Source organism: Choloepus didactylus, chromosome 5 (assembly GCF_015220235.1).
Source record: "Choloepus didactylus isolate mChoDid1 chromosome 5, mChoDid1.pri, whole genome shotgun sequence".
Classification (NCBI taxonomy): Eukaryota; Metazoa; Chordata; class Mammalia; order Pilosa; family Megalonychidae; genus Choloepus; species Choloepus didactylus.
In genome coordinates, this window is record NC_051311.1 from 127,600,361 (window position 1) to 127,616,684 (window position 16,324).

Sequence of the window (16,324 nt, forward strand, 5' to 3'; positions counted from 1 at the left end):
TTCTAAGATATTACAGGAAAGCTTCAATTCATCGGTAATAATACTATAGTGACCCAAAGAGTGCCCCCTCCTGGTAGGAGGTCAGCACTATCATTTTACTGAAGGTCAGCACTATCAAATTACTGCAGGTTTGTTTGAAAAGCAGTCTATAAAATTCCACTCATTGGGAATGTGCTCTATAAAACAAACAAAATAGCATCATCCTGTTACTAACACAGTAGTTTAGATACTTTTGAGGATAATGTTAATGCTATATGGCAATACAAAAATATATTCTTTTAATCATGAAATAGTTGACAGAAGCACAGGAAAGTAATTTTGAAACTATTTCTTGAAACTATTTACAATTGAAGTTAGCATTTTGGAAATTTCTGGGAAAGGAGAACATTTTTCTACTAACCATGCATCTTTGAATTAAATTCAGTATCCTAATGCGGAGTTCCAGCTCTTCCATGGTACTTTCTGCTCTACCTCTAATCGCAATCAAGACTCCCTTCTCCAAATTCCTGTAGCACACAGCAACCCTGACAATCAAAATGATATCTCACATTTACTATACTAAGTATTTGAAATATGTTGATCACTGATTCCTAGTGACCCTGCAAGTAGGTATTATAGCCAGCAACTTATGCTGAGGAAACTGAAGATCAGAATGGTAAAGTAATTTGCCTGTGAAAACATAGCAAGAAAATCCAAGAGGTGAGATTTGTATTACCATCTGTCAGACTCCAAAGGTAATTAACTTTTCACTGTGTCACTCTCTATATACATTTTATTATTTTGTTTCTTAGTGTTCACGTGTATGTATTGTTTCTCCAGTGGTTCCCATACTTCAGTTCAGTTAAGAATCACTTTTGGAAGCTTGTTAAAAATGAAGTTTCTGGGCCCTTGTCCTGTAGTTTCTGGTTGAGGAGTTCTCAGTTAAGTTTGAAGTGTCTGACTCTGCATTTGTGCAGACATCACAGGAACTTTTGATACAGGGAGTGCTTGGGTCATACTTTGAGGATGAGTGGTGTGAAATCTGTGAGGCAGGTACTATCTCCACTACTTTCTCAGCACCCTGTTGAAGATCCATAGCAGTCACTCAGTGAGCACTTGTCAAGTTCAACCACAGTTAAAACTGTTGCTTCTGTGCTAAATATAGCCTACAGCATTCCATAACACGAACCTGGGTTGTTTTTAACTTGAATATAAATATAAAGTTTGTGCAAGTTAGAGAAATTCATACTAGTTGGTAGAGCGAGGGTCAAAGGATAGATATCTGAGATTCGTTTTCTACCTATTAGTGTATTCTGGAAATTTAGGTGTATCCTAAGGTACTGGTCATGAGGGAGTCTCTGACCAGAAAAGGCATAGGATATAGAAGGACTAGAGAGAGATGGAATTGAGATAAGTCTTCAATATAAAAGAGAACTGTTTGGGAGAAGATGAGGAGGGGTGATAAGGATGGGAGGTGTGCATTGGTTCTACTCGTTAGTGAAGGTGTGTTCTTTGGGAAGGTGTCAAAGAAGGAATGAAGAGATCACAGAGAAGGGAAATAAGGTCAAAGATAGAGAATTGAGGAGCCACAGGAATCAGTGACAAACATGGGTTTTGGTTGGGGAGGAGTCATTTGTTTCTGGGATCATCTGGTGGCTCAAGGCCCATCTTGGTTATTTTTTTCATCCTGCAAGGATTCTCCTTTGTCTTCTCTTCACTCAAGGGGCATATCTGAGCGTGGCTGGCATCTTGGCTGGTTTCAAATTTTACTGACCATTACCAGCAATGGATAGAGCAGCTAGTAAAATGATCAGTGAAATCCTGCCCAAAATAGAAAGAGGTAACTTAGGATCTATTGAAATTCCCCCGGTGAAGTGTTAAAATGATGGAAAAGCTCTTTATAGAAGGATTTGCACTAGCAACAGTACTAGAGGAATATGCTTCAGGTTTCTATAAAATGATAGTTTTCCCTAAGTTAACTGTTTCTGATATTCTCAAGTTTTCCTTTCCATCAATATCCAAGTGATTTTTTTAATATTAGTAACGTCAGTGAAAAAGTAAAGGATAGCACAGTATATTTCCTTAGAGTACACACTTGCCTTCTAAAGGCAAGAAGGAAAGAAAGGAAAAAAGCTTCTGTAATTAGATTCCTGTTGTAACCCTAGTAGAGTGAGTAAGATTAATAGCTCTGCAGGACTCCATTCTATGGCAAGAGGCACTGTGCGTCACTGCTTTCTCCTGGGATGGAAATTGGCCCAGAGTAAAACACAATCTCTATAATAGTAATGATAATAACTAACATTTTGAGCAACTTCTCCTTACTGTTTACTTTACATTTATTTTCCCCAAGCCTGACAACTACTTCGTAAGTTAAATAATTCATGTTTAAGGGAACAGAGGCTCTGAGAGGTTAATTGACTTCCATACCACCCATCTAGTAGGATTTTTACATGGGCATTTGCCGCATATGGAGATGATCAGATCTTCAAGAAGTAGGTTGCAGCATTAAAGAAATCACATATATATATGTTTATATTTAATGTATACAATATTGGAGCTTGAAAAAGAGAATAGTGTTTATCCAAATTGCAATGGTGGAAAAAGGTCTTTTGTATTTAGCTGCACCTCTACCCCAGCAAGTTAGTAGCCCTGGAGCCAGGCTCTTATAAGCATGCTTGGTCAGACAGTTTTCTGCAGGGAAGGTTATAGTGTGCAAGTTACAAAGCCCTCCTGCGGCCCAGGTATCAGAGTTCGTCTGTTACAAGTTCCTTAACTTTGACTATTACTTTCTTTTCACAATTCTATTTTGGACTTCTGTCCCTTGTGTATTAACAAGTAGACAAAGCTCTTTTTAACAACCACTTTGACACGACTGTGAAAAGGAGCCTTGCATATCCTGCAGTTTCTGGGCATTGTGATTCTAGTTTTAAACTCAAATTGGTCATAGTGGTGACTGACTCCCTATTGCCCAAGGAGGGAAGTTGCAGTTAGGGGCCTTCAAAGACAATCCAATCAAAAGCAGCTTGGTAAGGCTTTTTGATAAAATGATCTTTACTAATGGAGTGCTTTTGGGATATGACTTGGGTACTGGATACCCTGGGGCTGAGCCCAATGTTTAAAAACTCAGGTCTTAAAAGAAAATATCTATTTTTATTTATGCAGGTACTGTAGTTGGCAGAATTTCTTCTTATGCAATGAAATATCCAGCAAACCATTCCTGGTTATGTTATATAGTTTTAGATGTTACCATTGGGCTTTATTTATAGTATGGTCTACTCAAATCCTGCCTTAAATATGCAAATATATGCATAACCAACCTCCGAAGCTGCATTTCCTACTCTGTATTACACCTTACAATGAAGGCTATGCTTAGATGGTTCTTCTAAAGGTCTTAGAATAGAACTTATTATTTGCTTTCAAAATGTAAGCACAGAGATTGTATGTGAGTTGTGTGGCCCTCTCAGTGACATGTTCTGCTCTGTAAGTTACTCTCTAAGGGTGAAGTCAGCAAACTGGCAGTGCAGGCAGGAGTGAAGCCAATAGTCTTGCATAGATAACTCCCAGGAGACCAGAATGAGCCTAAAGGAGTTGGTGTGCGAGTCTTTGCCAGCCTGTTCGGTGATTCAGAACAGGTGTCTCTTTATACCTGGTGTCTCTTGTAGTGTTAGTAGAAGTTAAATTACTGCCTGCCTTGTGGGTGGCTCTTGCCTGTGCCCTTCCGGTCCCCAGACGCCCCAGTCTCCTATTGCTTAAGAAACATAAGTATTGTCGGGAGCATTATGACCATGGTCCTGCTTCTGCTATTTAAGGCGAAGGGAAACAAGTATCCTTACTGCATTCCTTTCTCCTGTGTTTTGATGAATAGCGGTTTGATTATTTTGTTGCAAATTTGTGTTTGGAGAGGTTTTCTAATAAGATCAGATGAAAAATGTATTTCCTTGGGAAAAAAAAAAGACTGAACTTAATAAAAGCTGATTCCTTACAATGATTTAAGAAGTCACTTCAGTTTAAAAGCATAGGAACTGACCTTGTCTTGGACAACATAATTCAGGTTTTGGGTGTCTGGTGTCTCCCACCCCCTTTCATGAAGGCACCCACCCCGTTTGGCTCTGCCGGTCTTCCAAGGCAGCACAAACCCTAGGTTATTTGTCTTTCTTTCTCTGAGCTAAATGAAAGGGCTGTGTTTTAGTCCTTCAGAGTCCTATACTAATGAATTAGATAAATATTTCTGCTCTGAAGTCAAGTAACTACAGATTCTCTGGTTTAGTACTTCCCCTTTGTTCATTCATTCATTGAGAAATTACGGTGCACGCTCTGTGCTAGGTGTGGAAGTTACAGAGATGAGTAAATTAGTCTTGTGGTGGATAAAAGCACTCCACTAACTGACCATTGTCTAACATAAGAGGTATGGTACAAGGTGCTGTGGGAACATAGGTGAGGAAGCTGACTTTTGGCTTGGAGTGGTGGATTAAGAATTCTTATATGAATGCTGTTTTAGAGAATTTGAGTTGGCAGGTGGAGAAGAGGTAGCAGTATCCTTTGCAGAGGGAGACACCAGAGTATGGAAATGTGAATGTGAATGATACCATACAGGGATAATCAAGATCAATATTTGGATGATGTGCTTTGGTACAGCAATATAGGTCATTACAACAAGTGTTCATTCTGATTGGTCAGTGCCCAAGCCTCAGTGGAGGTTAATAATGTTGAATATCAGCCTATGAATAATCACGGTTTGCTTGAAACATAGGAGTTTAGTGTGTGGAAAAAAAGGAAGGAGACGAAGTAGAGTAGGAGGAGACTGATGATGAGGAACTTGAATGCCAGCTAAGCATTTTGTAGGCTTTTTATAAGAATGGCTAATATCCTAGGGGAAAACTTCCTCATTCTGAACAAATAGTCTATTTCCCTGCAGCCCTTTTGAATAAAGAAGGGTAGAAGATTTGAGAATAAATTGCCCATTCCTGTTGGCAGCTAAAAATGATTTTAATTTCTGTAAAACTCTCTGTCAACTTTGCACCTAAAAGGTGGGGACAGGGCTGTTGATCTATTGATTTTGCTGGCCATGAGGAGAAGGAAGAATATATAGTCTATGACCTCCCCCCCCACACACATACACACACACCGTTTGCATGTGTGTGTTGATTTACCGTGGCTGATTGGAAATGGAATTTCTGTTCTTAAGTGCAATAAATGGAAGCTAGTATGTATCAATGTAGAAATGCCTATTATTTTCTTTATAACAGTTATAACAGTATTTGGATAATAAGTCTTTTCATAATGTTAGAAGAGTATGTCATGAATAGGCAGTTATTAAAAATGTTGAGTGGGGAAGAGAGTTTAAATTTTTTTAAAAAGTATATAATGAAGATATTATGGAAACCAAATTCATATTCCATCCAAGATTCACTTTGCAACTTGAGTCTAAAGCTATGAAGGCAAAAGCTGATAATTTTGTAACTAGTCACATATAGCATGCTATGGGCAGTCTTTATGTGTGTTTGTGGAAATTTGAGGAAGAAGTGTGTGATAATAAACATATTTTAATTTTAGATCTTGGGTCTAGAGGTAAATGTTTGGCTTTATTATTTTCACTGTCAAACAGTTAAAATTATTGGTTAAATTGAGTGGTATTTATAAATATGTAAGTTTCAATTTTACAAAGTAACAATCTAGATTAAAAAAATTTTTTTAAACGCAGAGTAGCTATGTCTTTGACTGAAGGACCTTTCAGTGCTAATTCACTTACATTTACTAACCGATTTCTTTTCCTTGCTTTTTGTTGTTCTTAATTTAAAATCAAAATATACCATTGAGAATCAAGATTGTACCAAGATGCAGCTGTTGTGGAAAATAGTTTGGTGGTTCTTCAGAAAGTGAAGTGTAGAATTACCATGTAAGACAACAATCCTACTTCTACATATATACCCCAAAGAATTGAAAACAGGTACTCTAATAGATATTTGCACACTGATAATCATAGTGGTATTATTTACAATAACCAAAAGATGGGAGCTGCTCAAGTGTCCGTCAACTGATGAATGGGTAAAGAAAATGTGGTATGTACACTAAATGGAATATTATTCAGCCGTAAAAAGAAATGAACTCCTGAAACATGCAACAATATGGACAAACCATGAAGACATCATGTTGAATAAAATAAGCCAGACACAAAAGGACAAATATTATATGATCTCACTGATATGCAAACTCATTGAATCAGAAACCAGGACATAGGTTACCAGGGGCTGAGGCATGGGTATGGAATGGGTGGTTAATTCTTAATTAGTGCAGAGTTTCTGTTTGGGGTGATGGAAAAGTTTTGGTATTGTACAGTGGTGATGGTAATACAACATTGAAATGTGATTAACACCACTGAATTATATATCTGAATATATTTAGAAGGGGAAATTTTAAGTAGTATATGTTTTAGAATAAAAATATTAAAAAAATCTGTAAGACTGTACAACAAAACAGTGAACCCTAATGTAAATTATGGACTATAGTTAATTGTACAATTATGATAATGTTCTCTCATCAATTATAACAAAGGTATCACATTAATGCAAAATGTTAAAAACGGGGGCTGGTATATGGGAACTCGATATTTTCTGCATGAGCTTCCTATAAACCTACATTTTCTCTAACAAAAAGTACAAAAACAGAAAGAATATACCAAGAGCACTTATGAAATGTTTCAGACTACAAAGTGAAAAAGAACAAAAATCTTAAAGCCCACATAATTAATTTAAGATAACCTATAAAGTCAAACCCCACCACATTCAATTTTGCTTTTGCTTTGTCTTTTAATTATGAAGTGGAAGACATCTCAGTTTTTTCACCTATAGAGGGGGCAGTGAGAAGTAGTTAACCTATTAGCATGGTTGTTGTGAGAATGATATCAAATTTGGTGATATGTCCAAAAGTACTTTGTAACCTGTACAAAAGTATAGAAATGATGTTATAGTAATCATAAATATGACACTGACTTTTTTTGTTTGGAAGCCAGTGAACATCCATTTCCTGACCCCAAATCAGAAGAGGTTTCTGGTCTTCATCTTTCGTCTTTCCTTTTTGTAAAAACACTGCTTCTTTACATGGAAATTAAGCTTTTTAAGATAGTGCTTATAAAATAAGCACATTAGTATAATTTTTGAAGGTGATTTATAAAAATGTATACTTTTATCTAGTGAGTAAATTTTAGTACATATCAAGCACTAAAGATGTGAAGAGAAATAGCCTGCTAATAGCAGGCCAGATAGATCTGATGACTCTATTTAGCTTTTTTTTTTTAATGGGAGAATTTGAGGGTTTATAGAAAAATCATGTGTAAAATACAGGATTCCCATATACCACCCTGTTAATACCTTGCATTGCTGTGGAACATTTGTTACATTTGATAAAACACATTTTTATAATTGTACTATTAACTGTAGTCCATGGTTTACGTTAGGGTTCACTGTTTGTGTTCTATAGTCCCATGGATTTTACTTTTTTATTTTTATTCTAGTAACATATATACAACCTAAAATATCCCCTTTGGGCTGTTTTAATAAATAAATAGCATATTTTTATTTAGAGACTATTTGAAGTGCATTATAGATGTTATTGGTGACGTTATATACAATTTTTGAAAGGGAGTATGTATTTATACCCTACTTTATACATTTGGACAAAAAAAGTAACAACACTTTCAAAATACTGATGGGAAAATGAGACACAATAAATATGTTGGATTCTCAAGTTAACGATGTACAATTCTTAGAGTTATAATAGTCTGTCTATAAAAACAGTAAGTTGGGATACACTATTTTAATAAAAAAACCTTTTTTTAAGTAAAAAATAAGTTATTAATGTAACTTTAAAAGTGTCTTCTTCTCCCCTCCTCCTTTTTGTTCTTAAATTTTGCCATTCCAGTAAAAAAGTGTTAGAAGTGTTAAGAAAATGCCCTCCAAATTACTTTTTCCACCTAAGTGTCTGAAAGTCGGAGTACATTCGAATTAAAAGCATAAAGTCTCTTAAATCCCTTTCAAGAAGTCCATTCTCTTAGTGCCACTCCTAGAAAGACTGTGGCTGCTATTACTTTTGTCTGGAACAAGACTGCAAAAGACCTTAATAAGAATGGAAATTCTAATGGGAGGTGCTATATTAGAGGAAATCTTTGACAGTGATAGTTCAAAATACTATGTGATGAGATACTGATGTCTAAATTTAAAAAAAATTTTTAAATTTGTGCCCTGGAGCTTTGGAAGTCAGCCTGGATCTCTTTGACACACAGGAAAGATCTTTCTCCTCCACGCCCTTCTTTGCTGTCACTCCTGTTTCCTATATACTTATTTAAAAAGATCTTAAATTTCTATCATAACGATAATAATAGCAAATTATAGTGTATAGTAAATAGTTAATTATGATTGTGTGAAGTGCTTTGCTGCTCACAGATTACTTCCACACTTATTATTTTATTTCAGTGCTCACTATATTCCTGTGTTAGAAGCAAGACTGGTAAATTTGCTCTTTTAGGGACCTGGGAAATTCATGTCACTGCTCTATGACACACAGTGAGCTAGTGGCTGAGCTGAGACTTGAGGCCAGGTCTCTGTTTCATTTTCAGTGTCACATACCCTGTATCTTATACATCGCATTTTTCTCACATTCTAGATTTCTCCTCTGCCAGCCTCTCTTGGACTGACGTCTGCAGCTGAACAGAGGCTGTGAACCCTCATCCTAACCCACGGAGAGACCTTATCCTGATTCCCATGATGAGCTCCCCGGTGCAGCCCGGTCAGTCTAGTTGCTTTTTAAACTGTTAACAGACTTTAGGTGAAGTGTGTTGCTTTGTGTTGCTTCAAACCAAACAATTGAGGTCATGAAAGGGCATTTTTTTTCTGACCAAGATTGGTTGATATAGTGATGAACTTTGAATTTTGTATTCTACATCTAATCCTCTATTACTAACCCAGTTTTGCTTTCTGGGCAACTCATTCATTGGCATTATTATCTGAGCACTGGCCTTTAATTCTTCAGTTTCTAATGTAGCCTTCATATTTAATTTTATGAAGTTATGAATATTTATGAGGTATGATATAGACATCTAATTTGCACCCATACTCTTTCTGACCTTATGTGTGCCTGTTCGCTTTAAAATTGTGCCCTGGAGCTTTGGAAGTCAGCCTGTGGACTGACTTTGCCTGGATCACTTCGACACACAGGAAGGATATTTCTCCTCCATGCCCTTCTTTGCTGTCACTCCTGTTTCCTATATACTTATTTAGCTATAATCTCAGCACCTGTTTCCTCCAAGCCCAGAGTAATGTGTGTGGCTCATGTCACGCTGTGATCAGCACAGCCAACACCTGTTCCTCTAGGAACAGGGTCTCACTTTTGGAACAAACACAATCCAGGTCCTGAGAATGATGAATTAGAGTCAGATCTGACATGTTAATCCATAGGCAAATTTTAAAAGAATATTCTTAGATTATTACAGGAGCATTTATTTCTATACTTAAAAAAAATCTTTCTGCACATTGATATCCTTGAGTTATCCAATTGTCTAGGTTGAACCTGTAATAATATTATATTCAGAGTTTATAACAGGAGAAATCTCACCCAGGTTTTCCTCCCTGGAGTGCACACCCACATTAACTGCTCTGGAATTCCACTTTCTCATCACCCTTTCTCCTCATCCCAACCAACTTGATTTTAATGAGAAACACATAATCCTAATAAATCACTATAGTAAGTGGCTAGATTTCCAGGTTAGCCCAGCAAACCCTATTTAAAGGTATCTAGCTTGCAAATATTGCATATTTACAATGAAATGAGTGCAGAAATATTTGGACAACCTCAGTAGTTGAAAAAGAGAAACACAGTGTAATAAAAAATATTTTTAAATTTTACATGCTTAAAGAAAAGTGGGCCAAATTGCAGGAAGGAAAACAGGTGAGAAATTTTATGGAGATTTAAAGAGCTCCAGCTACCATAAAGAGCTTTTAAGGTTGGTCTGAATTAAATCTAATTTCATTCTAAAAGAAATGCTTTTTTTAGGTGGTTAGTATAGGATTAATAAAGTTTTCTCATCTTATGTGTGGAACAGAGGGTGGGGATGAGATTTTTTTTTTTTTTTTTTTTTTGAGGTAACTGCTTAAGAGGTAGAGTCTATTGGACAAGAATGTTACAGAAATGGTGTATATGTGTAGTGAAGGTCAGAGGTAAGATGTACTGAACTTTTGAGAGGTAAATGAAAAGGAAAACAGATGAGTGCATGCACTTAGTTTCTTCTGAGGGGTGGGAAATAAGAGGTGAGGAAAAGGCAGTTTGGGGTTAAATAGAAGTCTTGTTATCCACCCAGAATAGGTTGTTAGTTGTTTAGAAAGTGATCATGAATACATGCTTCAAGTGTGTATGGAGAAAGAAGTAGGCATATGTATAGCTCAAGAAGATAACAACTTGTAGCATTTAAAAATTCAGAGTTAGTATATGTAAATATAATACATGTGATGGTCAAATAAATTGGATTTTCTTTAAAAAGATAAAATAATACCAAATACTTTTATTAATCTTACATATACCTGACACTGGGTCACAACTGGAAATATTTGGTATTTGAAGTCTGTAACTTCCGAACCACCTGAATATTGATTATATGATATGAAAATGTCTTTTGGGGCTACTGTTTTGATGAGGAAATTGTTTCTTGTAAGCGATGATAATTACTCCGTTAGTAGGAGGGAAAAGGTCTACAATAAGTGAAACAGCCACTGAGTGAAGCTCATTTTACTTCAGGATGATTAAAATTTCCTTGGGTAATTTTCTTAGAAATAATTTTTCCTCTGTTGACAATGGTGTTGTACAGAGGTCTCAATCCACTTTGTGTACAGGGAAATTTTTATAAATAAAATCTGTCTGAGGAAAGTCATAGAAAAGGAGCCAAGTGGTAAGAGCCTGTTGTATTTATTACAAGGAACAAACTGTGATCAGAGAGTTAAAATGCACTTTTCATTTATAAAGGAAATGTTCTGGCTACAAACATCAAAACACTTTTCCCCGTTATTAGCCTGCATGTTAGGGTGCCCATGTACATTCTACTGGCAGAGAAATAACCTGATCATTTGACTTAGAAAAAGTGTTTTTCTTAGGTCGCCTTTATTTTTTTAACTATCTAAAAAGAGAATTAAATTGGTCTTATGCAATCACCATCCATTTATCTTACTTTTGTTCCACAAAGAACTCTAAGGAGTTATTGTACTTCAGGAAGAAAAATAGACTCACTCCAGTTGTTCCAAAAATTCTTTAATAGTCAGTGTTTCAGACTGAGTATTTATGTTTGTCTTGAAAATTGGTGCTGGGATAATGTGAATTCTTATTTTCCCCATGCACTGACACCATTCTCCAAAAAATTCTCTATCCGTATTCAAATATAGCTGATATCAAGTCCAAAATATTACTCTCTTGATCTTGTATTGAGTCAAACAATACATACTGATTTTTGTATCTAGAATTCATTGGCTTTAATTTTAACCCTGCTACCCAATGATGTTCTAAGTTAGAGCACTGGGTTTTGCCCTTGAACACTGAGGAGCCTGAATGGAGGGAAGACTTTCTGGATAATATTAGCAGCTAGCTGCTGCAGTTGAGACATTCATTCATTCATTCATTCATTCAAAACTTATTAATCACTTATTTGTGCAAGGCAGTGTGTTATATAGTAAGGGCACAAAAAATACTGAAACATGGTTTCTACTATTATGGATTGTAACCTTTATGGGAGAGACACAAATGTAAATAGTTTAGCCCATTCAGTGTGTTAAGTGTTTTAATAAAGATAGGAGCAGAAACTCATTTTTTCTTAATAGCAGTGTGCTGGTTTGAATTTGTTATGTACCCCAGAAAAGGCTATGTTCTTTTAATCCAATCTTGTGGGGGCGACTTATTGTGGGTGGGACCTTTAAATTAAGTTGTTTCCATGGAGAAGGGACCCTGCCCGTTCAAGATGGGTCTTAATCCACTTGCTGGAGTGGATTAAGAGATTTAAGGGGGAGGGAGAGAGATTTTGGAGAGAGCTCAGAATTGAGAAAGTTTAGAGAAGCTGAGAAAGAAAATGCGCTGGGAAGAAGCAAGAAGGACCCATAGTTGCTGAGTGAGCCGTTTTGAAACCAGAAACCAGGAGAGAAGGATCAGCAGTCATTGCCATGTTCCTTCCCATGTGACAGAGGAACCACGGATGCCGGCTGCCTTTTCTCTGAGAAGGTATCGTCCTCCTGATGCCTTAACTTGGACATTTTCATGCCCTTAGACTTTAGGGTTCATCTGATCTAGCATTTTCAAAACATTACAGTTCATAAAAATCATCTGAGGCACTTGTTAACAATACAGATTCCCTGACCCCTTCCTGTAGCGTCTTATTCTGTAGACCTGGGGGAGGGGTTCTGGATAACTTAATGCATAGTGCTCTTCACCATTACTTGGTGAAATGCGGAAATGTTCTTTAATCTCTCAGTGCTAGTGTTTTTCATTCTGAGACTCTATAAAAACTAAAAATACATAATTAAATCCCATCTCAGTATAGGTTTTCTCCTGTGAGTAATTCAGTTATTTTTCCCTCTGAAGATAAATAAATTAAAAACTAGTGCTTTGAAACCCAGAAGATATAATTTGTGGAGAAAATTCTAGTGGCATACATGTATTCTTTGCTGTCGAGGCCATCCTATTTTTATATAGAGGTGAACCAAAGAGATTTTTATTAGGTAGAGCACATTTTTTTTTCCTCAAAAGAAGTTTGAACCTACTTTAAGCCCAGACTAGATTTTTAATATGACACCAAAATTATAGAAAACATGATTTGAGCTGAAACATTTTTTTTCACTTTTTTAAAATTCAATTTTATTGAGATATATCCACATATCATAAAATCATACATGATGTACAATCAACTGTTCACAGTACCATCATATAGTTGTGCATTTATCACCCCAATCTATTTTTTGAACATTTTCCTTATACCAGAAAAAGTAAAAATAAGAATAAAAAATAAGAGTAAAAAAGAACACCCAAATCATCCCCTCATCCCACCCTATTTTTCATTTAGTTTTTGTCCCCGTTTTTCTCCTCATCCATCCACACACTGGATAAAGGGAGTGTGATCCACAAGGCTTTCACAATCACACTGTTACCCCTTGTGAGCTACATTGTTATACAATTGTCTTTAAGAGTCAAGGCTACTGTGTTGCAGTTTGATAGATTCAGGTTTTCTAGTTATAACAATACATTAAAACCTAAAAAGGGTTATCTTTATAGTGCGTAAGAGTGCCCACCAGAGTGACCTCTTGACTCCGTTTGGAATCTCTCAGCCAATGAAACTTTATTTTGTTTCATTTTGCATCCCCCTTTTGGTCAAGAAGATGTTCTCAATCCCACGATGTTGGGTCCAGATTCATCCTTGGGAGTCATATCCTGCATTGCCAGGGAGATTTACACTCCTGGGAGCCAGATCCCATGTGTGGGGAGGGCAGTGAGTTCACCCTCCGAGTTGGCTTAGCTAGAGAGAGAAAGGGCCACATCTGAGCAACAAAGAGGTACTCAGGGGGGGACTCAGGCACAATTATTAAGCACAGTTAGCCTCTCCTTTGCAGTAACGAGCTTCATACAGGCAAGCCCCAAGATACAGGGCTCAGCATACCAAACCACCAGTCCTCAATGTTTGTGAGAACATCAGCAACAATCCAGGTGAGGAAGTCCAACACTTCTGCATTTTCCCCCAGTTCCTCAGGGGGGCCCTGCATTGAGCTGAAACATTTTTAAGAGTAAATAAATTTGGAGTGCCTCAGCTTAAAAACCATCCAAGTGTGACCTTTAATTTTAATGAATCTAATTTTCTTGATGTACTTTTGATGAAAATTCATCCAAAAGAATTTTCCAAGCATAAAATACAATGTGCTTGATGCCTCTGGAGTTGTGTAATGCTGTGGCCTTGCAGGCTTCTAGACGAGTTTGGAAAGTAGAGTTGCCATAGCTGAGTTGCAAAGTACCACAGCATTAGTTTTCATTATTTCACTTTTCTTCACCACTATGGGGATACCACTGTGGGAACACCCACCCATATGAGTGAGAGGACCAGACTATTTATATCAGCCAAAGGTTTTGTGATAAGATTTCATCTTGCATTCATTTTCTTTTCTCATTAGCAAATCTTGGGGAAAAATCAGTTAAGAGTTTTCTTTTCATGCCCCTGTTTTGCCAAACAGCTGAATTCTCTTATAGAAATGTAGAGTAGGTTTAACTAATGATCAAAAAGTTCTTTGAAATATAAATTGTTATGGAAATGCTAAGTAGTGTAAACAATTTGAGGACACGCATTAATAAAAGCTTCACTGCAAGCATTTTTAAAGAGAACTAATAAAAGCTTCATGGTTCAATTAATACAGCACAACATTGGGTTTTCTAGAAGCATATGGGACCCAGAAGGCCTGCCCCTGTTTTTAAAATTTATGAACTCTTTAACGATTCACCACTTTATTCCAGTGCATTATCCACTGTGGTGCCATTTAGTCATTAAGTAGGAAACTAAAACCAGGACAAAGTTACAAACAAATATCGTAATGTCCAAGTGGGTATTTTTCTTCAGTTTTTTCACAATATGTTACAATAAATGAATGTTAAGTGAAATGGAGTCATAGGACAAATCAAGTAGGTTATGGCTTCCCTAGATGACTAAGAACATTTGGATTTTCAGGGAAGTACAGGTAAGTTCTATATTACTAAAATATTTTCCAGCTCACAGTCAGTTATCTATTTCAAGTAGTGTTCAAGAAAAATATTCCAAGATAATCAGATAAATTAATCCCTTGAATTTTGTTATAACAGAATTTGATCATATGATATAGTATTAACGGGGAAACACTGCATGTTAAATTTAGTAAGTATTGTTTTGGCTGGTCTGTTTTTTAAACTACTTTATTTGATTCATTCTTTTGCTGTTGCTAAGTCCAGACTTCTCATTCTGATATTCAAGTCTGAAGAATAAACCAGAGAGTACATTTTATTCATTTTCCAATTCCTGAGGGACAGTGCTTTGAGAGAGAGGCACAAATCTTTTCCCAAAATGTTCGGGTTAAATTTATTTGTTTATTTGTTCTTAAATTGCTTTTCACAATTAATGATGGTGAGTAATTCAGTTTACATATTTCTTACTGTGTTCATTATGACACCACTACAAATGAACTCCGTTATATAGTGGACACAGAAGTTTATTTCTCACTGACATAAAGACTAAAAGAGTTTTCCTTACTGGTTGGTTGTTTCTTTTCTAATGGCTATTCAGGGCTGTCAACAACTTCCAACTTGTGTCTCCCCCTTCTTCACCTCATGGATTCCAAGGTCAATGTGCTCGTCCACATCAAGCTGATGGAAGGGAAATGGAGGTGGTGGATTGTGTGTGGGCAGTTCCCGTGGGCACATCACTTCTGTTCACATTTCATTGGTTGGAATTTAGTCACATGGGCACACCTAACTACGGGGAGTCTGGGAAATGTGGTCCAGCACAGCTCAGGAAGAGGAGGAAACTGGTTTGGTGAACAGCTGGGTAATCTCCACCATGCTTGTCTTGAACATTTACGTCTAGGAATACAGACATGGTATTTCTGCCTATAAGAAGTAGAGTATTTCATAATGTACTCTAGATTAAACCAATTATTAAAGACTTAAGTAAGTCTCCTTTAAAGATGTATAGAAACACATTAACATCAGGGCAGATCAGCTTACCTATATTTTCTGAGAGTTGCCTAAATAACCCTGTCTTTATGAATCATACTAAACAGTGAAGCATGTCCAGTGTAATTGGTAGAAAATATAAGTTCCTGTTATTAGAGGGAACTTTCTAGAAAATGGGGGTGAAATGTTCAATATATATTATTACATGTCATTAATTAGTATATAAAAGTCCTATCAGTTTATCTGAAATTATGGTTGTATATATGCTGAGGAAGAAATGCCTTAAACTTAATATTCACATTTCTTAAGTTTGCTCTTTATTGCATATTAGGGTCACATTTTAAAATATCTTCATAGTTTTAAATACTATGGTAAAAATCTGGGCCAAATAGTTGATAAATTCTTGTTTTCACTGACCTTTTCATGAACACAATTATAAAACAATGCTAGGCTGTATTTTCTGAAGATCTGTAAGCAATATATTGGTACTTATGCAAAATTCACATGAACAGCCTTTTATCTATAGTGTTATGTAGAACTTTTATAGATTTTGTTTTCTTATTAGCTTAAGGTTTTCTCTTAAGAATACTAAAACTCTGTGTGTGTGTGTGTGTGTGTGTGTGTGTATGTGTATGCTTGT

The 16,324-nt window shown here is 36.3% G+C and overlaps 1 protein-coding gene across 12 annotated transcripts in view; it reads left to right on the forward strand.

Annotated features, from left to right (window-relative positions):
* The window catches only part of HDAC9 (histone deacetylase 9), a 996,855-nt gene that overhangs the window by 98,041 nt on the left and 882,490 nt on the right, over positions 1–16,324 (forward strand). For all 12 annotated transcript variants that reach the window (XM_037836859.1, XM_037836851.1, XM_037836858.1 and 9 more), the window contains exon 2: positions 8,638–8,760. In XM_037836859.1, coding sequence (XP_037692787.1) covers positions 8,736–8,760 — 25 coding nt within the window. In that variant the 5' untranslated portion in view covers positions 8,638–8,735. The remainder of the gene's footprint in view (positions 1–8,637; positions 8,761–16,324) is intronic.